We start from the raw sequence: 24,976 nt of genomic DNA, 5'->3' as shown, positions 1-24,976 counted from the left end.
TGGGCTGCTACATGTCTGCAAAGGCACAGCTTTAGCTTGCTGATACACGACAGCAACACAGCAAGCATAGCTGGAACCACCTTGGCAAGCCTGGGATGAAGAATAGTGCATGGTGTCATGCATGTGGGCAAGGGAGGGAGGGGAACAGGATACTGTCAGCACTCCTCAGCACACAGACACACTGTCATCATTCAGCAGTTCAGGTTTACTCAATACCAAAATTCTGATAAGCCGTGGGCATCTTGGAGGTCAAACAGATCTATTTACGCAAAATTAACCATGAGTGCTCAGCTGACAGGTAATAAATAGAAGTTACTCTTTGCCTCTATAAACAAAGGATGTGGTGGGAAAATGGCAAGTCATTGGAGAGAATAAGGGAGCAATTAATTGGGTCACAATGATTGTCATATATATGTACTTATCTTAAATCCCTACCTCATGCCCTCTGTCTTGCACAGGACATGATTCACTGTCTGCTTCTGAGAATGACCCAGACTCATCGCTGGAGTTTGTTCCATAGGATGGCTCACATTTAATCTGGGCTCGAACTGGGTTGTACAATCCATCTCCCACCACACCGGGCTCCTGGTGTTCAGGCGCCAGGAATCGGGGGCCTTGGGAGCACGGGGAAGAGGAGAGCTCACACAGACGTAGGCTGCAGGGAGAGCCGCCGCTGCCGTCCTCTGCATATGAGTAGGAAGAGCACGAGCTGGAGGTCCTCGTTCTGGTCTCTAAAGGAGGCGAGCGAGGGCAAACTTTAATTGGCACTGGACAGCTGGTGTTCGGCCGCATCCTTCCTGACAAGTGATCAGCTGTCAGTCCGCTGTGGGAATAGGTCTGAGAGCTGGGGAGAGACTGGCTACCGCCAGCCCACAGACCCTTTGGCACAGTCTCAGTGAGGTCTTTGTCCAAGCTGCTCACACCAGAATATGAATGCACCGAAGTGTTTACTTGGTCACAGGCGTTTGAAGAGAATATAACACTCCTCCTGTCCAGTTCCCCCTCTTGCTTACAAAGAGTTTCAAAGCCGGGCCCCCTGAGCGGCGATCCCACCGTGAAGTTGGAAGCATCCTTTTGCATGGCATGGGACTGTCCGTAGTTCCCTGTGAAAGGGACGTAATCAGTTTTGTGGTCACCCTGAGTTGTCCCTTTTTCAAAAGGGCACGCTGGACTCCTGCCAAAGTGCTGTTGGGAAGTGCTGGGGAAGCCAACCAAATCTATGCTTTTTGTTCTGTTGAAGAAAGACCGCAAGCAAGAAGGAGAAGACCCACTTTTTGGCCTGTCGACACAAGTGGGGCTTGGCTGTTTCCTGTCCATTTCAACATCCCCTTCTTTATCCCTGATGTCAGGTTCATCTCCAGACAGGCAGAGCGTGATGCTTTCTTCATCATTCTCTTCATTCTGAGGCTCACTTTTTATCTGCCCCATAGCAAGTCCTGATTTGAGGCTGTTTCCAGAACTCTCTTCACTGAATGTGCTTGCAAAACCTGAGGTACTGATGTGTGATGTGTTGTAGACATTCTTGGTACAAGCAAGCTGGTATTTCTTGTATCTGGGGTACCGCGTTACTGCATCTTTGTCCAAATTGTCCTTGCTGTCTCTCAGCATGTCAGAGTTGGGCAGAATCCCTTCTCCTTTGTCTGCGCCAGCAACGGTGGTTTCAAAATTGAAGGGCTCCTGGTGCATTCTCTCTCTTGGGCAAGATATTTTTGACGTCTCCGATTCCATTGTCTCCTCCTCATCTCCATCCGAGTTTTCTTCATCATGCATGCGCTGACAAGTGGTATCTTTTTTGCACAGGAACAGGCCATCTTCGTTGTTCAGCAGCTGTGTCTGAAGGAAGCTGAAGCAGGAGTCCTCCAGGTTGTGCATGCGCAGGAACTCAGCACAGTGGATGACCTCCTGGATGTTTTCTCTACTGAGTAACAGCTTAGCAGTGTAGGCAAACTGTAGCAATGGACCAAATCCTCTGACAGTGACCTGCAGAAAAAAGAGGGAAAATGCCAGCATTACCATCAGCTCTTTGCTATCATTCCAAGTCCTCCATTATGTAGTTAGATAAACTAACAGATCTAACATTCAGAAATAAATACTGCATGGTACCAATTATTCTTCTGTCAGGTCAACAGTGATACTACATCCAGAAAAGAACACAACTGCTTTTATTTTGCTTCTCTACATCATGTTGCTCAAATAACTCAAAGACCTGTGAACCAAGCTTCTGCTGTAATAAAAGATTGAAAAAACAGACTAGTGTGCAAACTGCTAATTCTTGGATGGATCTTGTTTTCACTGTGATGCAGCATATCACCATCAAAGTAACTATTCAAACTTGACTCTTCTGCCCTGATAGAAGCTCTGATGAACAGTGATTTCAAACATAAAATACAATTTAAATCCCAAAGGCATTTTGGAAAGGAAGCATTTAATAGTATAGACAAATTCCCTTTTTTTCCCCCTGTATTTTTTGCAAGCCACTACAGAATAAATATCGGTTAAATGCTGACTGCTTAGTCTGTTTCTTCTCATATTGTTCCCGATTTTAGTGAGACTAAGGTACAGCTGACAGGAAAGCAATCCATACTCATAATGCAAACAATGCAAATCGTTCTAAATCTCACCTTAGTACATAACTTTCCTTCATTTTCTTTATAGAAAGAATAACAACTGTTTCCAGGAATTCATGGGTCTGAGTTATGCATCATTACGTGTCCTTTTTTTCTCATTACACCATCTATACTATATTTACACAGTCACACATAAAAAGTATGCGCTTTCTCCCTCTAGCTCTATTGACAATGATGTCTTCACATCTAACATCTAACTAGCAAACAACTTGCTAAGCCATATATACATACACATTGTTCATTTTTTACCCCTCAGTGCACTGGCACAGACTTCTGTTATATTTTTTTCTGCAATGGGCAGGAGACAAAGGTGGTTGAAAATCTCAGTGAGAGGGTACTTACACACCAGGGTCCACAATCATGTATTACAGTGTCTCCACAAGAAGGAGATTCGGTGGTTGGATCACTAAGTTGAGATTTAAGACCACCACTCAATTTTCTTCCAATGGAATTAACACTGCTGAGCAGTGCAGAGAGTGAGAACGATGCTGCACAGTCACTGCTAGAGCTGCTCTGTGAAGGGAGACACGGAGTTTCCACTCCCCGCTCCTAAATGCTATTTCATGCAAAACACATGCAGACTGGAATATCACATTGCCTCTCTTGCTTGAAAATCATAATTGGTATGTTACAGAATTGCTCCGCCACCCAAAAATTTGTATTTCCTCCTGCACTGAGGAGCAGCAGGGGATGGTTTTGAGTCTGCTGTTCCAGAGCTCAGTGAGACATCAGGGAATGCATTTCTCATGGTCTTATTTCATGAACAGTAAAAATCTGAGTGAATAATTAGATTCATCCCAATGAAAAGCCTATAAATTCCTTACTCTGCCTGAGGACCAGTGGTAGAGCTCACAGATCTTTACTGAAAATCCTGACTTCCAGAAACAAGCCTTTGCTATTCACACATCTGTACTTGTGATGCTGGCTTATGAAGACACCACAAATGGTGCAGACTTTGATGGAGAGAAAAATATTTTAAAACACCTCTAAAATTGCTCTCAATAGCTCTTCCTTACATAATATTACTGCTCTATCTGCTATTTTAAGAAACAGCACATTTTCATGCACACACTTACACACTTGCACATTTCTGTTTTACAGTATGCCTCTGGTTCAGAACCACCTAGATTAACAGCTGGCTATTAAACTGATCTCTGCCTTATCAGTGTTACACTTTCTGCCTATTTGTTAGATTATCAGCTCACTAAAGGCATATCTGCATTTTATCTATGCAGTATGATTAACAAAATTGCTCAGAAACTTAATGAACTACTCACAGTATTTCTTTGATAAGATCTTCAGTGTTACTATGCATTTCATAAGCTCAGCAGCAGTGTGGGACCCTAGGAGCAGCCATAAATACCAGCTGGGGTTTTCGGGTGCCTTTTGCATAGCAGGAACTGCGGAGCACAAACCCAATTCTCCTGGCAGTGGTGTCCCTTGGCCACTAGGTGGAACGACTGCAAAGCATATTAAAAGCAGTTTCTGTGCTGGGCCAGGGTTTCACCTGCCTCCCCTGGCTGCAGAGCCTGAGGGTGACTCACAGCACTCCAGAGCAAGGCCATCTCTGCGCTGACTCAGGCTTTCGTTCCCAATAAGGCAGCATAGAACAGCAGCAGGACAGATTTACAGCTGTTCTGTGCTGGATGTGTTAGTGACGGAGCACAAGAACACACATATTAGCCTCCCTGAAACATTCTGCAAACCCCTCAGGTGTAGGAGGATGAAGATACTGGTCCAGCATGTGCCTTCATTCCAGCTGCTGATATCTTACTCAGCAACACAACTCTCCTTCCTCAAGGATCAGACCCAGAGGAAGAAAGCTTTCTTCCAAGCACCAGTGCTTCTCATTGCCCTTGGGGAGGAGTTTCTCAAGTGCCAACACTTGAAAATACCCGAGCAATAACTTTGATAGTAAATGCTTCTAAAGGTCACTGGCAAGCGTTACAGGCAGCACAATCTCTGTAGACTGAAGCTGAGTATTGATCTGACCTCCGTGGCGGGTCCCCATCATAGCCCCATCATCAGCCTTGCAACTGCCCACGTTCGGTTCCTTTGCTGGGAGAGCATCAACAGAGGTGTGGGCATGCAGCAATAGCGTCCACACATTTGCAGGAGAAGCTTCAAAGCTGCATAGATCACAATCACACATCTCTGACGGAGGAGGTGAGAGCGGGCTTTTAATGTGATTTGACCTGACTGATGCATCCCAGTGAAAACAATGAACTAAACCAAGTTGATCTATGTTTCAGAAAGGAAATAGACCATTTCTCTGATATACATCTCTATTTACATATGAAAGCAACCTTTTCTGGATGGGTAAAACAAATATGAACAATTATCTGTTTATTTTTTCCTCTATCATAAATAAGATGCCAAATATCCAGGGTTTATTTGCTTTTGAACCTTATTTGTCATGTAAATTAATGTCCAAGTAGACAGAATAATTTGTGGAAGCCTCCGCAGAGCACCTCATCCAAGCTTATACACTGAGTTTCTGCTTCCCTGCCTTCTGCACATTTCCATTATTCCTACCTCTACCCACTTCTACTGCAAAATTAATATGGACTTGATGGGCTGCAGGAAACAGGCAGAGAAAAGGCAATATGTGTACGCACAAACCAGAAGAACAAAGAACAAGAAGCACAAACCAAGGAGAGCAAAGCAAAGATCTGAGCTTGTTAGGGGCTTGCTTCCCTTATCTTTCAAATCAGACCAGAATTGAACTTCTCTTGCCTGAAGCATTGGAAGAAAATGTGAAGGAGGGAAGTTGTGTTTTGTATGTCCGCACCCTCACGAATTCAGGATACTGAGGAATTGGCTGGAAATAATGCAGTGATAATCACCATCAAGAGGGTGGTTAATCAGCATTAGCCATATTGAATTTACCTGCAAAATCTCAACAGCAGCCTTGTTGAAAACAAGAGTACAAAACCTGTTTTAGTTCAGCCCAGCACTGCTTTCTCCTCACAGGGCCCTGTAGAGTATGATGCTCTGTTTAGTTTTAATCGATTTAAGCAATCAGACTTCCACTACTTCCTTTGGGAGATTATTGCCAGACTCTACTTAAAACCTCCTTGTGAGGAAATTTTCCTTCCCTTATTTTCCTCCTTTGTCTCTCACGATATTTCCTTTATGCATTCCAAGTAATGTTTTTTCCTTCTGGAGAAAAAGCTGCAAAGCTGTTAGACTCTCTGTCTCCACATCTTCTGTAGTTGGTGTTAAAACATTTTTAAAAACCTGGCTAATTCAAGGAAAACAAGATTGATCGCCATCACAGAGTAAGAAGCTTAGAGGAGAGTCAGCAGTAAGAAAAGCTAGTAAGGAAGGCAGCATTGCAGATGCAAATACAGAGCGTATATCAGTCTGACATTTCTATGCATGGGCTGGACGCGCTGTGTGCTGCAGAGTTCATTAGTGCATACTCATTAACCAACTGCCCAGACTGCCAGATGTCTCAAAATCCCAGACAAACAGACAAAATCCTCCAATTCTGCACAGACAACATTTCTTATGGGGAGGAGAGGAAAAAAAGGGTTGTTTCTAAGAAAAACGTGGATGTCTGGTAACCCTGCCTCTGAAGGGTAACTGTATGAAATGCTGCATCTGGATCAGGTCAGCCCCAGCAAAATGCCAGCAAATGTGAGTTCAATTTAAAGAGGGGAGAAGTGATTAAGGGAAAGGAAAGATCACTGTAAACATGTAGGAATTTAAAACTTGGCAAGACAGTATCTAAAATGGAGCAAGATAAGGTTTACAGTAATCTGATGCACATTACCACTAAGAACAGAGAGCTGTCTAGTTTACTGTAGGGTGGTTTTGCTGACTGCAAGGAGAAGAAACCGAAAAAGTGAAAATGTCAGGAAGTTTTCCCGACTCTGAACTTAATGGTGAATTCAGTGAGATCTTGAAACACTTTCCAGGAAAGAGGATGGACACTGTATATCTGAGTAAAAGCAAATAAAAGCTAACAAAGCACAGCCTTTTTCTGGTGAGGTGGGCTTTGACAATTTGGTATGCCTCTTCTGGCCCTGGTTTCTGTGTTAGTGAGGGCACATCGCCAGCGACCTTCTAGAAAACAGCATCAAAATTCAACAGCAAATGTACGTAAAATAGTTTATTTTAAAATAAAGAGTATGTGGGGCAACCTCAAAGAATTCTTTCTCCCTACCACTCAGGTTACAATAAGTTCTGCAGCACGTCAGCTGCTAAATCCCACCACATCATGGTGAATTAGATGGTCAGACCTTCGGATGCGCTGAGAACGCAGAAGTCCCGACTGAGCAGTTCACGTGCAGATGATTATCTTTGTGCATTTGAGTCGTCTTGTTGAAATCAATAGAAATACTGATGGGTGTTCTGTGAAGCATGCAAGCTACTTGTAGGATTATGGATTGTATTTTTAGTACTGTGATTTTCAGGTTAAATTCATCATCAGGCACCTAAAAACAGTTAGAAAACTCACATCTTGAATCTCCAGACATCGATTTAATTACTAAGCCATTTTGTAGGGAAGGAAGAAACAAAAATTGAATCAAACCTCACATGTTGAATATCAAGTCCCAAATTGAATATTAATTTAAAACAATTGGGTAGAAACATGTGAGAAATGTGACCATCTCTTGTGGAAGCAGAAATAAATCCACTAGTTACACACTGCTGTGCAGTGGCCCTATTGTGGTACCCATTTTGTTAACAGTTTATCCTTGCTCGTGCAGTCCAAACGCAACTGTGTAGACTGCTTAAATCCATCCCAGCCCTTGAGTTTAACTGATAAGCCTAAGGATGCAGAAAACAAACTACGAACTGCCTCGCTCGGCCAGTATGTTCCTAACACTCCAACTTATATAATCAAACACATGCTAGAAATAGGAGATAAGATTAGTGACAGTTAACTGCTGCTATTTTTTGTTCCACAGCCTGAAGAAGGTCTCGGGGATTAAACATTAACTCTAATCTTATTTGCTAAAATTAGCACACGCTATATTCTTTTTCTTTTGCAGCCAATTGCAAGTATAGCGCATAAGTTATTTTCAGAGTGTAATCTGATAACTAAAATCAGTCACCGAGCTGTTATTCCATTAAGAGTTAAGAGACTTCCTGGTTATTTACTTTGTTATTTTTACCGGGGATGGTGAAGCCTGGCAGAGCCTGTTTTTCCTAGCTTAAGGTCATTCGGTTTTGGAAAACTATCTGAAGGATGTAAACACATTGCTAGGTTCAAACAGGTGAGTCGTGTGTGAAATACACAGCGCTACATGCCCCAATTTCACAGAATTACAAGAATCATTAAGGTTGGAAAAGACCTCTAAGATCACCTAGTCCAACCATCAACCCATCACCACCATGCTCACTGACCACGTCCCTCAGTGCCACATCCACACGGTTCTTGAACACCTCCAGGTACGGCGACTCCACCACCTTCCCAGGCAGCCTGTGCCACTGCCTCACCGCTCTTTCTGAGAAGAATTTTTTCCTAATATCCAACCTGATTTGTCTCTTTATATGCACACAGTAATCCTGCACACAATTAGAAATTGTTTGGAAATGGTGATCCCTTTACATAGAGAGGGAATGCATGAGAGGCAGGAAAAAGTCAGACAAGGATCACAGAGAGCAGAGCGCTTTCGCAGGCCAGTGGCATGGTGTAGGAAATGCCAATGCATTTCTCCCCTCTTCAGCTTACCAGTGTTTAAATGTGCTCTCACCAGCAGCTCCCAGAGGCATTTTCCCTATATGCTCACAAAGCCGTGAAGCTCCTAAAATGAGTCAACACTATTTGTAAGTCAGCTTGGGTGAGAAGCACCAGATGCAGGCATTTGTAACATCTGGGCTCTTAAACAGGAGAGGAACTTAAAAGTTGCTGGTGGAAAAGGCTGATGAAGAGAGGCTGTTGTTTCCACTTTAAAAACACTTTTAAAATGAAGCATATATCCTGCTGGCCCATGTTTTCCACTTTACTGAATCAAGTAGCACGTGCAGATTTGGGCAGAGGGGCAACCTGAAATTTGGGAGGTATTTATCTCTATGTCCCATCCTCACCTCCTGAAACTGCAGGGGAAATAGAAGTGTGAGAGGGAGGCTGAGTGGAGATGGCTATCTGGATTAATGGTCTCCAGTGAAAGCATGGACAGCCTTGGGATGTCATGTCTGGAGTCAGCTCCCATGCGACTGCGCTCGTTCAAGGTTCTGGGACCACTGGACCAAGCAGTCATAGTGCAAAGCTCTGTCAGAATGGAGATCTCCATGTTTATTTCACACCAACAGTGTTCATGTTCCCTTTTTTAGAAGCATAATCTACAGTACAAATCCAAGTATCAGGGACTTAGGACTCTGGCTCTAACACACCCTTCAGTTCCATGCTGGCATAGCCCTACCTGACCTTGCTTCTGTCACCTGGAAGATGCAGTAACCACCCTTCCACTCTTGTGGCTACTTGGTGCCTGCAGAGTATTGCAGTGATCCCTGGTGGAAAGTGAGGCAGTGCAACACGAGTTGGGGAGGAAGTAGAGGTCACCCACTGCAGACTCACCCCGAGGGCAAAAACCAATGACTGTAAACTGTGACTGTCACTCTGCGAGAAGTGCGTCAGTGCTGACAGAATGGCAAGTGTTTCAGAATTGATTGCCTGCTGCAAGGATGGCGTAAGCAGCAAGGGGATCGATGCTCGCATTATTGGTTATGTCAGCATTTGCCTACATATGACTTTGGGATGGAGGGTGGAAGCTAAGGCAGCCATACGCACAGGTTTTTCCAAATCAAATTCACTGTGGTAACGGTATCAGCTTCAAAGTGTTCTCAAAATCCTTGGTTCTTGAGCATGGAACCAAGAACTGTCAGGTGAACCAAAGAGGGAGATGGAATCAGAAGATGGCTCAGAAATAAAATGGAAAAAAAAAAAGGAAAGCAGTGAAAGTCAAAATAGAGAAATTTTTGATTCAACTGTGACGTTTATTTCAGTCTAAGACTTCAACTTTTATTTCATCCGGTTACTGAAATCCAACTAAAATTATCTTGACCTTTCAAAAATGAGATTGGTTTTGAATGAGAATAAAGATTTTGCTTTTGAAAATCCTGACGGTATCCCTGGGGATGTTTAACATCCTTCCCATCCAGAGAAATATTCATGGAAAACGAATTTGTTGAATTTGCCACAAGCTTCAGTCTTCCCAAAATCCACCACAATCTTTATTGAGAGATAAGGTAGAAATCACCAAGCATATGCACAAATGTTTTGTTCTTGACACAGTTCTGCTCAGGAAACAGGAGGCATCAGTGCAAAACGTGTGTGTGAATATATTTGCAAAAAGAAAACATTACAGGACTGGAAGATGTGGTGTTTGCCCGTGGCAGGGAAGCACTGCCTGGATCACACCAGATGGACCCTGGCACACCCAGCCCAGTGGTTTGGCGTCAGTTTGTCCACATGGTGTACAGGGATATTTGCCCACACCAAGTCACGGTGTGGCAGATTTTATTATAAAAGCTTTGCTCTGTAAATCATATTGCAGTCAAACACTGAATAGAATAGTGCCTGTAATGCAGTAAGACAAGCTGGAGGAATGACAATGGAAGTGCCACTGTTTGGAGAAAACGGCCTGATTTCACCTTAATGAACAACAATGGAAGGAGACAAATTTTTTCTAAGTAGATAGCTTGGTGCATGTTGTTGATGCTAGAGGGTGTAGTAGGAGAACACAGAAAATTCAGCAAGTACAGCCAGGGGAGCTCCTGCAGGCAGAAATAGGTGAGGGAGCCTGGAGGTGAATCTCTAGGCCTCTATGTCCACACACCACGTGGAGGTGTTAGAAAGAACATTAAAGATGTTTCAACCAACTTTTCTCCAAAGGACTAACTCAGCGATGACATGCCTGAATCAACAAAGAACACGTACGAATCAGTGGCACTGATTAGCAGTTTAAACACTGGGGCATGAACTGGAAAACAAAGGGAGATTGCAGCTGTGATATCAGGCAGTTTGCAGTACATTTTTTCAGTGTAGCTTGTACCTTAAGAGACACGGAAGGCAGCAATGCAGGAAGGCACAAGTGAGCTGCTCAGCAGAAGCGTTGCCTTTTCCCCATGGATGCACATGCCACCCATGCTGAAACCAGCGGGGAAGAAATGGAACAGATTTTAACCCAAGAGCATAATCAGAAGTAAAGTGGAGCTGTGATTTAAAATTAAAATCAGTACCATATTTTTGAGGAAGAAAAACTAAACTGACCCCCAGATTAAAAAAGAAAAAAAAAAAAAAAAAGAGAAAGTGTTGAGCAGTGAGGAAGGCGAAGGAAGGAGTGGGAAAGTTTTCACCGAATATAAATTGTGAGAGAGAAGTCTGTGAAAGATCTGTTTAGGTTCATATCATGAGCCAAACTGGGGAGGAAAAGGGAAAACAAAAGGGAGTTTGAGAACTTCTGGAATAAAAAAAGAAACTCTAGAAGCCTGCAAGTAGCAAATATCAAAATAGGAAGAAAATGAGGTTAAATGTAGAAATCTGCTAATTCAGAGGGTGTTTGGAGGAGTGGTTCAGAGTTTCTGAAGCTGCAATTAATACATAAGCAAATACAACAATATAAAAAAACTAGAAAGACTGGCAAATGACACAAATACTCCTCTCTCCCAAGCCTGGCAGAATATATTTAAGTGAATAAACTACATACGCAGTAATACAGTATACTAAACACGCCGTAATTATTCTACAAAAATAAGAAATACTTCACAGCGAGGAATTTCCCTACAAACCCTACTGTTACACTTTGCCAATGTAGGAGAGGAAGAAACAGGCTGTCCTATGTATTGCTTGGAAAAGCACCAGGTTGCACTACAGGGAAGGGAATGGAGACAGGAGACAAAGGAGCTGAGGCAGCAGCAGGCTCAGGAGACGGGGCCGGATCACACCACTGCAGTTCACAGATGCTCTGCCATCATTCTCCAGGGCTGGCAAGAGCCGTGAGCTGCTGCGGACAATGCAGCTTCCAGCACTTCCCATGACCATGTGCCAGCTCAGCACAACACAGAAAACTTCCTTGTGCCAGGAGAGCAGGGAGCAGAGCCCAGCAACTCCCCCAGTACTTCAAAGCCAGAGAGGCTTTTCAGGGCTGTGGGAGGAATGGATCGCCAAGCGCTTTACTATTTTGGCATAATTACACAATTATTAACAGGCAAGCTGAAACTCCATGTAAATATCTCGGCTTCCTCCAGGCACTGCATTTTTAAAACAAAAACTACCAAATGCTGTATTTGTTCCAATTTTCCTTCTGCTCCTCCCTCCAGCCTTTAAATTTCTGGGGTTTGGACAGGCAACATCACCTGTCCTAAGACCCTCAGAAGCACTCTCCATGTGGAAAAACAGATGGCATTTCCACCTTGACCTGTAGCTTCCCTGTTCTGGAAGGGAGGGGTCAGGAACTTTAAAGACCTTTGTGCATGTGTGTGATGATATATGCCTGCATACACCTACACTGGATACTGTGAGAAAGAGGCAAAGGTGTGTGAAAGGGAGTGAATTAGTCCATCTGCTCTGAAAAGATCATTTTCGTCTTGTATTTCTATTACCGCCTTATTATTATCACACTAGAGTGCTTCTAAAAGGCTACAGTTCTGGCAGCCAGCATCATTACAGCTGCTCAGATTATTAACAGTATAAATAAACTCTTAGAGACACTACTAAGAAAATATTAACTACAATTATCACTGTCTGATAAAATAATGAACAGTGAAGTGTTATTCTGCCATCTCAGTCACCAGTGCACATTTATGAGTGCTGTGAGTAATGAAAAACAGTTTATTTGCATACTGAATCAGCCTGGAATTGGTTCTTTCTGTTTTATTTTGTTTTTATAAAGACACTTTGAATTAACGTCTTTCAGTCAGCACAGGCTGAAGCTCTATGTCTGCAGAATTGTACTCTGCCTTCAGTCCTGCAGAATGCAGCCCCATTAACTCTAAGAGAGCAGAAAAGTATGCCAGTAGCAACATGCACTTTTGCCCGAGGCTGGTCAAAGCCACCAGCAGTGGAGTCACTGAGTAGAATTCTTCCTTTCTACGTGGGCAGAAACACTATAACCTCCCTACAAACCTTTACTGTCAGGCCTCATTGCTTTTTCTGCCTACGCAGGGAACTACAGCCCAGGTGAAGTCCATGGTGTTTTCTGCAGGAACCCTCCTCTGACCCATCTTGATTTTGCTTTGAGTGCTTGTTTCTCCTTAAGGACCCAGTGATACTCACAAACTCCAGCCTTCACTGACAGCAATGGAGAGCTTGGATTAGGTTTTTTATTAACAGAAGTTATTATTTCCCTGCAACCATGGAGAAAGAGTGTCTTAATGTCTTGGGGACCAAGAGAATGACTGCAGAGAAGAAAGGGAAGCCCCTGGTCTGTCCACTTAGCAACACCTTCCTCAGCAGGCAGGGGCGGCCTTCACACATTCATTTCTTGCAACAGCTGATTTAGGGTGTCATCATCTGCTCATTAGTGGAGATTATTGTGATTAAGAGAAATAAGGTCTGAGGTCCTGAAGCTGCTTACTGTGGGGTAGTCATGCTGAAGCTTTGATTTGGAAATCCTGTTTTCACAAGGATGCTTCCCTGGTTCAGGAGAAGCTTTCCTCCCCACCCAGCCCTGTGGAACCATCAGTCTCCAATCCCAATCAAAGACATCTTCCTATAAAAGCATCAAGCAAAGTCCCTGTTTTGCTTAGCAGTTTCATGCCAGGCCACCACACTGTATCCGACCATCAATAGGGAGGGATAATGGTGAAGGTTTGCAGTGAACCCCTCCAGACGGGCTTCTGCTGGGTGCAGAACCAACCCCACCATTTTTAGAAAAGGTCTGCACACAACAGATGCAAAATGAGCACTTTCTCCATCAGGACTGGCAGGGAAGATCATGATTTGGGGTAACAGGAGGGAGATGTGCTTAGCATGAGCCACACTATCAGACTCTCCACCTGAGAGCACAAACTTGGCCCAGGGTGAGTGTGCATCGGGCTCCTGGGGAGGGACCATGACCCAGCTGATGAGGAGAAAATAAAGATAAGTTAAAGACAGGGATGGCAGCAAAAATATAACTGGAGAGGAAGACAATAATGCAATGTCAAGAGAGAGCAAAGGAAAGGGGATTTCCTTTAATCTAAGTCAGAAAAGCACTGCAGCTTGCCTTTAGTGTTTTTATTTCACAGCCCCTTTTTATGTGCCCTTTTCACACTCTATCCAGCATCTCAAATTCCCTGCCTGGTCTCTGCTATGTGCCTATAAGCCTTTTGTTCCCCTAACCCCACCTTCAGCACGTCACCATACTCCCAGTCCTTGCACAGGGATGTAGCAGGCACTGCATAGCCCAGGGCTCTCGCTATCCCCATCACTACACTGCCATGACAGAGCAAGTGAGATGGGGTGCTGGGGCGGGAAGAAGCTTGTGGCAGCCTCGCCTGTCCTTGTCTGTCAGCTGCAGGGGAAGGAGACTTTGGTGGGGGTGATCTGCCCCCCCATAAACATTACGGCTAAGACGAACCTCTGCTCCTAGGTGGGGAAGCGCCGTGCTGCAGCATTCCTCCTGATTTCCCCCGCAGCATCCTCCCTCTCATCTTTCGCAGCAGTTGGCCTCTTCTGGATGCCTAAACAGGTTATATGTGGCTTGCCCTGAATAAGTCACCTACATTAATTTTTCCTCTTTAATTAAAGAGTTCTTCTGCGAAACAACTCATGAGAGCTTCTTTGTTGAGAGAAAGAAAATGATGTACTGTTCCACACACGTTTACAAAGACAAATATACAAATGAATTCTGCTCTGAGAGAAGCCCCAGTGGAAGGGAAAACACAGAAAATAGTGAAGGAATTGCTGAAGAAGAACTGAAGTTCATTTTAAATCAGTGTACCGTGTACAAATGCTGTCTTACAAATAGGATTATTTAATTTAAACCTTAGATCTGTCAAGTTCCATTACTTCAAATGGAGCCTGTCATTTCTTGACTTCATTATAAATCAGGATTATATTACAATTTATGTTAGGTTAAGTCACTACTTCGATAGGAGGCAGCGAAAAAAAAATTACACAGCAGTCAGTAAATAGAGCAAAGTCATTGCACTGTTCTTGAAAGGCAAAAAGTCATCTTGCTAAATGAGGGTCCAAGTTGTCCTGTACCAAGACTGTTACTAATAAATAAAAGACCTCTGGGAAAAGTGCTGAGCATACGCTGGATCTATTTTCAGCTTGCATCAGCAGCTGCTGCCCCTGGGATCGCATCTTTGCTCATACCCTACACCATATGTAATCACTCCAGTGCTGCAACCAGTAAGATAATGAAAGAGCATGGCATAAATCTATACTTGAGTGGAATGCTAAATGAGAAAAATAATACAAAAAAGAGGGAAATAAACCACATTTTCAAGTCATTAGGAAGAAAGACTTTGACATATGAAGTGTTGCAACCATTAATAGCACTTATCATATAGAGTGGAGACAAAGAGACAAATTAATCAAACTGACAGAACTGGGACATTTTATGCTAATGCAGGCTCCTGGGTTTTAGTTCGTATTCCTCTGTGTCTGGAAAACTGATACCATTACAGGGCAGGAAATTGCATGAATAACATGCAACAGATCATAAAAATTCACACACCGAGTGAAGAAACACTGCCAAAAGCACTGTAAAAACAAGGCTAGAGACCTCAACAGAGGAACTACCAACAGCTAATGAATGCAAATAAGTACAGGAATATTTCCCATTCATGCATAACAATTAGACATAGGCTGTGACTCCACAATCTCTAATAGCGTAGGTAAAATAAAGCCTGGAGAGTTAACATGCAGAGAGCTAGGGGTAGCTCCTGGCCAGGCCAGTTCTGAATTTGTTTGCAGTGTTGCAGCCAGCAGCTTAAAGCCACTGGGGAAAAGACATGGACAAGTGCTGTCTGTCTAAATGTGTGGTTATGTTAGATTCAAGTTAGTGCTGCAGTAGAAAAGACATGGTCCTGGGCAACCTGTTCTGGGTGTCCCTGCTTGAGCAGGGGGTGGCACCAGATGACCTCCACAGGTCCCTTCCTTCCTCAGCCATGCTGTGATTCTGTGAAAGGCAGGTGAAAGAGGAAATAAAATAGATCCACAGAACAGCCTACAGTCTCACAAAGCAAAAATCCCCCTCACCACAGAGCAAATCAACAGCATATGGTAAAACCCCTTACAAATAACAACAACTTTTACATGATTTGTTTAGGAAATACAAAATGCACTTGCTGTCCAAAGCCACAGCTGTGTTGTAAGGGGCAGGAAATGGGAAGAACGACAGGAATGCTGGGCAGGGCATGGTGCAACACAAGACCTTGCCAAGGTTACTACATTTGCCATGAAGACTTTTCAAGGACCTTTAAAAAAAACCTGCAAATCAGATCACTGGGGAAGCACAGAGGGCCAATCAGCCACGCAGACACCAAATAACAAATACAGACACAGCATTTCTTATTGCTGCCTGGTTCGTAAAACACTGACTCTTCTTTCTTGATACCCTTAGTTGTAGCTATCATACAACCCTAAGGCGAGGACTAACTCTCAGGGGCTAAAAAGAGTAAAGCTAATACCTTTTGGAGCCATGTAATTTCCAGCACTGCTCTCATCCTTCCCAGAATAGAACGAGATGCAGCTGATGGTATTGAGCAAGGCTATCTCAGTGCCAGCCCTACATGCATACAGAAGTGATGAAATTCCAGCTTGACATAAAGTTGCTTTTTTCCTGAAGTGTGAGTAGACTTCAAGCCCCTCCCATGAACATGGAGACCCTGTGTTCAGTGGCAGCAGGATATGAGTCCCAGCAGATCTGGGCATGGGGACATCTTGCTCCCTGCACAATGCAGAACCCCACTCTGACCTGCTCTTCAGCAGATCTCTGGGGAGATGTGACAGGGTTTTATCCACATGAACGGTGTTTAAGTGTCTCCAGACCTTAAAACTACTTTCTGTTCTTTTAACTGCAACTGGAGTTGCAACAGGATGCTTGGGTATCAAAAAATGGCGCAGGTACAAAAGCAAGCCAGCCCAAAAATTTTCTGAAGACAACAATGGTGTAAGCTTTGTTTAAGGGGAACAGTTAGAAAAAGACTCCCAACTGACTGATCACCAAATAATTCAGAGCAAAACTATCTGAGAACAAAGCCAGGGATCCCAGGGCAATGATGCAAACAGTCTGGATCCTGAAGGCTGAGAATGACTGGAAACCCTCTGATTACCTGACAGTGTGACTTCTCTACAGACTGGCATGAAGAAGGTCCAGAGGAGCAGAGATCCTAGTGGCTCCTACTTGGGTCACCATGCCTCTGTATCAGCCAAAGGCAGAGATCAAAACGCAATCAAATACTTATCTTCAAAAAATTTACCTGCTTGTGCCCTCTCAACAGAGGTTTCCAATTGGAATGCTCATTAAATAAATCCTATATGAGAAGGATGAGGTTCATATTTGAAAAGAAAGCAAAACACACCAAGCAAAAGGTAGCTCTTATTTGTGTCCTTCTTTGTTTTCCATCTGCAACAGGGACACGGAAGGTGGGGAAAGAAGAATAGGAGTTACTGATTTAAAGGTTTCTGACACTTCTGAAAACTACTCGTTCTGCTTTCTGAACACTATGATTGCTTCACAGATGTGAAAATGCCCCAATCCCCACACATATTATGGACGCCTCCTTTATTCTTCACTTCTTTGGCCAATGCTATAGACAATATTTGTCCCCATTGACTGCTTACATAAAGTGAGCAAAAATGACAAGATCAGATTGCACTTACGGATAGACAAGAAATATTCAATTTTTGTGATTTGGATTTGACAAATTAAGTCAGGCATTTAAAACACAGCCTTGGTTTGATGTGCACAGTCTCCTGAAAGATACAGTGTTCAAGGAAAAGAGAAACTCCTTCATGTCCAGAAAAAAATATGCCCTATGGCATACATAGGGGAATATGGAAATTTGCAATCAAATAAGCTAAAAAAATTGTTAAGCTACAAAATTGTTCAATTCAACAGGCAGATGGAGTGACAGCAGACACATCTACCTTAAGCCTGGTTTCCCCTACTGGAAGTAGAAGTGAGCACTAGTTCTCTGTGGAAAGCAAAGGGAAGTTGTCAGAATTAGTCTTCACTCTGCTTTTTCCTGTCTTGAAATGTTACTGGCTCCAACCCCGTCTTTTGAAAGAAACAGGAAATAACTTGAGCTTATTCTGTTTTCACTTGACCAAGAATCTCCTGACAGGGAAATTTTCTCTGAAGGTTGCCTGTGTATATGGAGAGAGAGGTGGCTAGGCACGTTGTATTACAGCTGTGTGGTCAGAGATGGAAAGATATTTTGCTTTTAGAGTTGTTTAAGACTTGTTTCTTATTAGCTGCAGGCCCTTGAAACAGAGGACCACACGTCTGGTTTTCAAAGGAAAGAAACCCACATTTCCCAAAAGCATGGGCAAAAGCTTCATACAGCCAAAAGCATGGCCTCAGCCTGTTAGCTGACAGTCTGACACAAATCCCAGAACACTTCATCAAATGCAGTTTTTGTAGAAACTGAGAACTATACAGAAAAAGTTTGCATGGACAATTTTTTCTTTAAGTTAGTCTTTTTACCTTGAAACACTAGCATTGCATTCCCACCCATTCTGGGAACAAAAACTAAGAGGTACTTACACAAAGCAGGGATTTTGGTCCAATTCAAAAGCAAGTAAATATACAAGTAGAGTAAAATGTTTGATGCATGATACACCAGACGTCCACATCCTTTTAAACCACTAGCACTGTTGAAGCCCATTTCTGGGTCAATTCATTTACTTGGATGGTCTCTTTTCTGTTTTACTACCCCAATAAACCCACCTCAGCACTGGCTTTAGCAAGTACATTTGACACCGTGGGAACCAAAGGAAGCACAGAGAATACAAAGCTGCCGTTGAATCAGTCCTGGATCACATCTGCCAAAGTGCTCTGTAGTCTCTACAATAAGTCTATACTCTTTCATTTCGCTTACTTACTTTCTGGCTCCAGCTAACGGTGCATCCCAAATGCAGATGAGGGGAAGAGAAGCTTTCCAGGGATTCACTAAGACGATAGCTTCAAAAAGCTTATACCTGAAGCTGGGGTTTGCAAGGTGTGGTGCTCGTCATTTAGTTGTGCTGCCACACAAAGGAAATGGAGAGCTCTCAAACTGAAGAGCACAGCCTGAAGTCTTATTCTGGAAGACTGAGCAGCTGCTGCAGGACATAATGTGGACCAAGTGTCTTACCAAACACAAATACACACTCAAATACAGAATCAGAATCAGAAAACTGTTGGGGTTGAAAGGGACCTTAAAGATCATCTGGTTCCAAACTGCCTGTTATAGACAAGGATGCCTTTCAGTAGATCAAGTTGCTCAGATGTAGTTGCTTCAACACCAAAACAAAGATGCCTTTTTTGGGGGGTGCCAAGAAGTCACTGTTTTCACCTGTTGGGACTGAGTCCACCTGTCCTCAAGGACTCAGACAGACAAGCAGCTGGTCCACTCTACCCCATTCTTGAGAAATGCTGCAGCCAGTCTTCCAATAGAAAATCTCCTCAGTACCTCCTTCATGCTTAAAGGATACAGAGGCAAGAAAACAGGGAAAGATAACCTGGGAAGTCTGGATTTGGATACCCTGGCTGCTCTCAGATGGGCAGCAGTTGTGAGTTAGCCTGTTCACTGCCTTGTGAGATAATATTCAAGAGCTTAGAGAGAGGTAAACCTATCCAAGTGGTTCACACAAGGTGATTTGATCATCGCTGACCTGATGTACGGACCTGTGCTGTAATTCCTATCTGATGCATCAACTTCCACCACAGCATTTGTGGAGAGGTGATGACAGTATTTTATCTGTCCACAAGAAGCCTCAAACATCTTCTGCTAAAGATTCTATCTTACCATTATTCAATTTTAGAGCTGATACCTTTCAATTCCAGCTGTTAGGTGGCACCTAGTTTACTTAATGGTTAAGTGCAAGTACTGCAATTCTCAGTTTTCCTCAGACCAGCTATGGCTATTACAACTGTGGATCCCAGGCTGGTGGCAGTCTCTCGGTCACAGCAGGAAACTCCCGGTGCCATTTCAATTATGAATTAACCTTCTCTTCTCCACCATGTCTTCTAAAGCCTCCATCACTGGCTCTTCATTGACCCAAAATCACAGAATCACAGAATGGCCAGGGTTGGAAGGGACCTCAAGGATCATGAATCTCCAAACCCCCTGCCACATGCAGGGCCATCAACCTCCTCATTTAATGCTAGACCAGGCTGCCCAGGGCCCCATCCAATCTGGCCTTGAACACTTCCAGGGATGGGGCATCCACAACCCCTCTGGGCAGCCTGTTCCAGTACCTCACCACTCTCTCTGTAAAGAGTTTCCCCCTGACGTCCAACCTAAATCTCCTCTCCCTCAACTTAAAACCATTTCCCCTTGTCCTGCAGTTATCAACCCTTTCAAAGAGTTGATTCCCCTCCCCTCTGTAGGTCTAAGCTGCCTAACACAGTGCTGGGCAAGATCTGGAAACTGGCTGACATCGACAAAAATGGCATGTTGGATGATGAGGAGTTTGCCTTGGCGAATCATCTCGTTAAAGTCAAGTTGGAGGGTCACGAGCTACCAAACGAGCTCCCTTCCCATCTCCTCCCTCCATCAAAAAGGAAGATAACAGGATGAAAGGAAAGTTACAGGAGACAGGGAAATGGAGGGGAGAAAGATCTAGAGAAATGTTTACTTAAATTATACCTTTAGATGTGAGATTGCCTTTCAATGCATACCTATTCTGCTGCATGAAGAAAAAAACTAAAGCAGAGCAAAAGTCCAAATCTTCATAATAATATGCAATTAATTCTTCCTGTGTAATGTCCCCGATTTCTAATGTGTAGTCTGTAAACATGGAGGTAAAGAAAGGATCTTGAGATTAGAAGAAATTGAGTAGCAAAAATAGAAGGAAAACTGAAGTGGGCTGCATCTTCTCTGAATAAGTGCTAATAGAAATCTGCTAGCTTCCAGTGCCATTCCTGAGCTTTGGTCACACACTGCGCTCTTTACTGGTTTTGCAAACCTCAGGAGGCTGAGATTCTTGACAGTGAAGAAGAAATCAGAGAGAGATCTCCAAGCTGTTGATCAAATTAAGGAATACCTCCTAATAATAAGAAATACCAAATTCTAAGTCCCTCGGTTAAAAATTTTAGGAATCTGGTTCATTGTTAGATGCAAGTCCTTAAAATAATAATAAAAGATGCATGATGCAAGCTTTAAGAAAAAAAATAAATACATCCAGAAATACAAAAAAGAAAATTAGAAAAGAGAAGATTTCTGTGTGCAGGAAACAGACAACTACACTTAAGCACTCTTTTAAGGTCAGATTAAACAAAGTAAAGGACAGGGAGGTTTATATGTCGCGCTGGTCTGTGTTATCTTAGGACCTTAAATTCTACCCGACTACATCTGCACTGAGTGTCAAACTTCATAGTACATAAAACACGTCCCTCAAAGGCAATTTGCCTCATTGTTAGGAAATAATGTGGAGTCATACACATCACTAAGCTGTTTGTTGCTAAAAACATATGCTGAATTTTCTGTTGAATTTAATCTGGTTTCAAAACAGCTGCCAATGGCTCTCATGATAGCTTCCTCCAGTGAATTAAAACATGCTTCCCATAGATAGACCTGATACTCTCTTTTTATCTAAGTCTTAAAACAACCACTCAAGCCTCATCTCAAGCTTTCTGACAAATTAAATCTCACCTTTAAAACAGTCCAAGCCTGGGCTAGAAGGAGCTGTAGCTTGACCAAGTACATCTGCTCATATTTGTTTACTTCCATACAGTAAATAAAGTGCCCAAGGATACAGATTTTAGTAGTGTTAGACTGAGCTGGGACTTGGAGCTGTTTGCTGGCAGCCTCCCATAAAGTGGTACAGATGAAAATTCAGTGCTGCACAAAAGACCTGAACTGGAATAAAGCAGCTTTTTCTCTCTTCAGAGCTTGCATCACACATGTAACAGCAAGTATGACTACTTATTCCAATAAAAAACACCAATAGTCTGCTTATAAAATTCACAGAGAGTCTCATTTTCAAATCCTAGTAGGGTTCAACTGCTGTCTGCTCACCTAAAACCTGAATTTCATCTCCAAATTGAACCATACTTCCCACTCTTCATGTTTGTTGACTGCTGCAGTGCATCATTTGAATAGATGCCATATTCCACCCCATAATGTGATCAGTTTCACTGGTAGTTGAGAAAAACAGCCAATATAACATTACTCACTGGGGAATTCTTGTCAGAAAGTGCTGTACAGAGATAAAACCTTATCGTCTTTGGGTCTTGGGAACACTAACGAAGCAAAACTTGGTACTGGGATCAGGAAGTACCCTACAGGTTCTGGCGTCAGATGTGGTGAAGCTGAGGGATGTCTTATCTGGGCTTTATCTGTCTGTTTATTCAAATGCCAAATGCTTGGTATTTGGGCTCTTAAAAGAGCAGCTACTTATTTTTCCAATGCAAAAGCAATTCAAAGTTTTTTTTTTAGAGGGAGAAAAGGAAAAGGTAAGAGACTCGAAAGAAGAGAGGGGAGAAAAGCAGGATGTCTTTCAGACTAGAGAGCCAGAGTGCTACCAGCACCAAGGAATAACTCATAACCATAGTTAAGCCACCTCAGCTTCAGTCATACCCAAATACACACTTAAATACAGCAAACGCCCCCCCTTGTTAATATTTAACCCACAATACATGCTTACTGCTTTTTCTTGTGCCTTTAGCATGGTCTGCTTCTACTTTTTAAGATGTCTTTTACATTTTAAACTATGTTTGCACATTTTAAGCAAGACAGTTTCCATATTACAAACTCCTTTGCAATAGTGAGGACAAGCACAGCCAGACAATCAGGCAGGCTTACCCTCAGCAACAGGCACAGGTATAACAAAGGCAATAAAATGGGGCTCACTTACTGCAGCAGAGAATTTCCTTCTTTGCATTAACCTCAATATCCCCTTTTACAGTATTTTTATATGCTTACTTGAATCAATAAATAGATAATCAGCTACCACCAAAGGGAGGGAAAGGAGTTACTGCAAGATTTTCTCCCCTTTCCATGCATGCATACACGGATTTTGTTGCTATTGTATTTGAGTTTTCTCCACTGGAAAGGATCAACAGGGAGTCACCTCCCATCAGAAAACAATGGGAATTACACCACACAGAATGACAAAGAGGTGGTTTGTTTCATCCCTGCACTGCAGGGCTGGAAGCCTTTGCAGCAAGAAATGGATAGCAGTTCTTGTCACACAGTGATGGTCTCATTTCTGTTTTATTGCTCAACTGCTAGAAACAAAATACACCATTTCTATCTTGTATTGTGCTATATGTGCAACACACACAAAACATTTCTGTCTTGTGGTTTCTACTAATTAGTATCATTACCACTGAAGACCTCAAAAAGTACTGGAATGCTCATTTTTATCCTCAATATCGACCCATAGCCTCCAGCCACCCTGTGTGGTGAGTGTTAGCACTGTGAATCAGCAGCAAACACACCACATTCCCTCAGAGGAGTTTAGGAAACTGAAGAGACAGCTTCCATCCATACGGACTCACTGGAGTGGCGCTGCTGAGGGGAAGATGAAAGGCAAATGGGTCTGAAGCCTGATGGCCACAACCTCTTGAGGCTGCTCTGCAGAAAGCATTTGGGTAGAGGTGGCAGCAGAAGGATTTCAGATCACTGATGACTCCTGAGCCATAGCAGAAGTCACTCAGGCCAGTGCTGTGATCTGTGAGGAACACTGCTGGCTGATACAGCCATAGAAAGAGAAAACCATATTAATGCTGAGAACTAACCATAGCTATTCCTAATATGTAAGTTGCTCTGAAAGTAGTGCCTCCTATTTTTTTCCATGGAAATGACAACAAAGAACACAATAACAATATTTGATAGAGCAAATTCTATGCTACGAAACACTGTTTTTCAATGTAATCATCGCCATTAGCTGATTTGCAAGTTGATTGAGACACTCTTCATTTTGTGTGTGACAGCTGTTCAGAATCATGTAGAATGAGACTTGTCTTTTGCGTTGATAGCCATTGCTGAAATGCAACATCCACTGCCTCACTGTGTTTACATTCACTGTTTGCCCTCCATAAGCATTCAGCGACCATCAACGAGTGCTGAGTTTTCTCCACATGGAGGAATTCAGTTCTACATTTCTGTCATTTTGTCAGACTGCCCCTCTGCTGCCATCTGTCACATGGCAACAAAATGTAATGGAATATTGGTTAAGAGCTATTGGGCAAAGTTCCACCTCTACTGTCGTACCACCAACAACATACATCTCTGACACCACGAGTAACCTAATAAAACAGGAGGCATTATTTTTGAAGCAGCCATCGTATTAATAGGGTCCCAAAGAAAAAGGGTCTTCTGTTGTTCCCTGCTGTTTAACACCAGCCTTCCAGCTGGGAATCAAGCATGCAGCAAACATTTGCTTCTTACCCCTTTGCTCCCCATTCCCACATTTATCACCTCCACACTCCTGCACAGAGCACTCACAGCTCAGTCACTTCATTTCTGACAGACACTGTATTCATACATACACACAAGGCACAGGGAGAGGAAAGAGACAAAGTAAGAGAATACTGGTTATTTCTAGGGTGAAAAAAAAAGAATAGTAATCTCTGTCAGCCAGTGGGAGTATGTAATAGCTGACCTCCTGCACTCTGCCTTTGATTTTTCCCTGAACCCAATCATCTTCTCTTGGCTAATTCCCAGTGTTTTTTCCTCAGGCTGGTGGGCTGGCATGGATGGTTAACAGCTGCCAGGATTTCTCCCCCATCAGCGCCGAGTGATTCTAATGCTAGCTGCCTGGCTCCATCCCACCCAGGGTGCTGCATGCCTTAGCCTTCCAACATGATCAGCTTTTGCCAGCCTTGAACCCAATTCTATCTCCCATCCTGCCTTTCTTCTTCTGAAGATTAACTATGTGAGGGAGCCAGCCTGTCTCAGCTGAAGGACCAGATGACAGATTTCACAGGGCTGGACCTCACAGGGAAACAGCAGATTTCACAGCAGCCTTGGGTAAGTAGAAAAGTAATGAAGATGCAGAGCAATTCAGCACACGGTATATGCCAGCAGACCTCTGCTTTGAACGCTGCTCCATTAATTGTAAGGAAGAGCAGCGCAGGTCAACAAAAGTGCTCCCCAAACACATCACACATCCCCTCCTACAGAGAAGAATGACCTGGAATTACCTGATGAAGGTTTTATTTATGTGTACATCTCAAAGCCACAAAAACTCACGCAGTGTTGGGAATTACATTTCCAAGATGTAGGAATCACAAACAACAGAGGGG

The 24,976-nt window shown here is 43.2% G+C and overlaps 1 protein-coding gene across 11 annotated transcripts in view; it reads right to left on the bottom strand.

Annotated features, from left to right (window-relative positions):
* Positions 1 to 24,976, bottom strand: part of BACH2 (BACH transcriptional regulator 2) — a 181,449-nt gene that overhangs the window by 17,399 nt on the left and 139,074 nt on the right. For all 11 annotated transcript variants that reach the window (XM_090136000.1, XM_031611258.2, XM_031611260.2 and 8 more), the window contains one exon: positions 436 to 1,980. In XM_090136000.1, the coding sequence (XP_089992126.1) occupies positions 436 to 1,980 (1,545 nt within the window). The remainder of the gene's footprint in view (positions 1 to 435; positions 1,981 to 24,976) is intronic.

This window comes from Phasianus colchicus, chromosome 2 (assembly GCF_987193195.1).
Source record: "Phasianus colchicus chromosome 2, bPhaCol1.hap1.1, whole genome shotgun sequence".
Classification (NCBI taxonomy): domain Eukaryota; kingdom Metazoa; phylum Chordata; class Aves; order Galliformes; family Phasianidae; genus Phasianus; species Phasianus colchicus.
The sequence above is the reverse complement of the archived record's forward strand: the minus strand, read 5'-3'. Positions and strand labels throughout refer to the sequence as shown.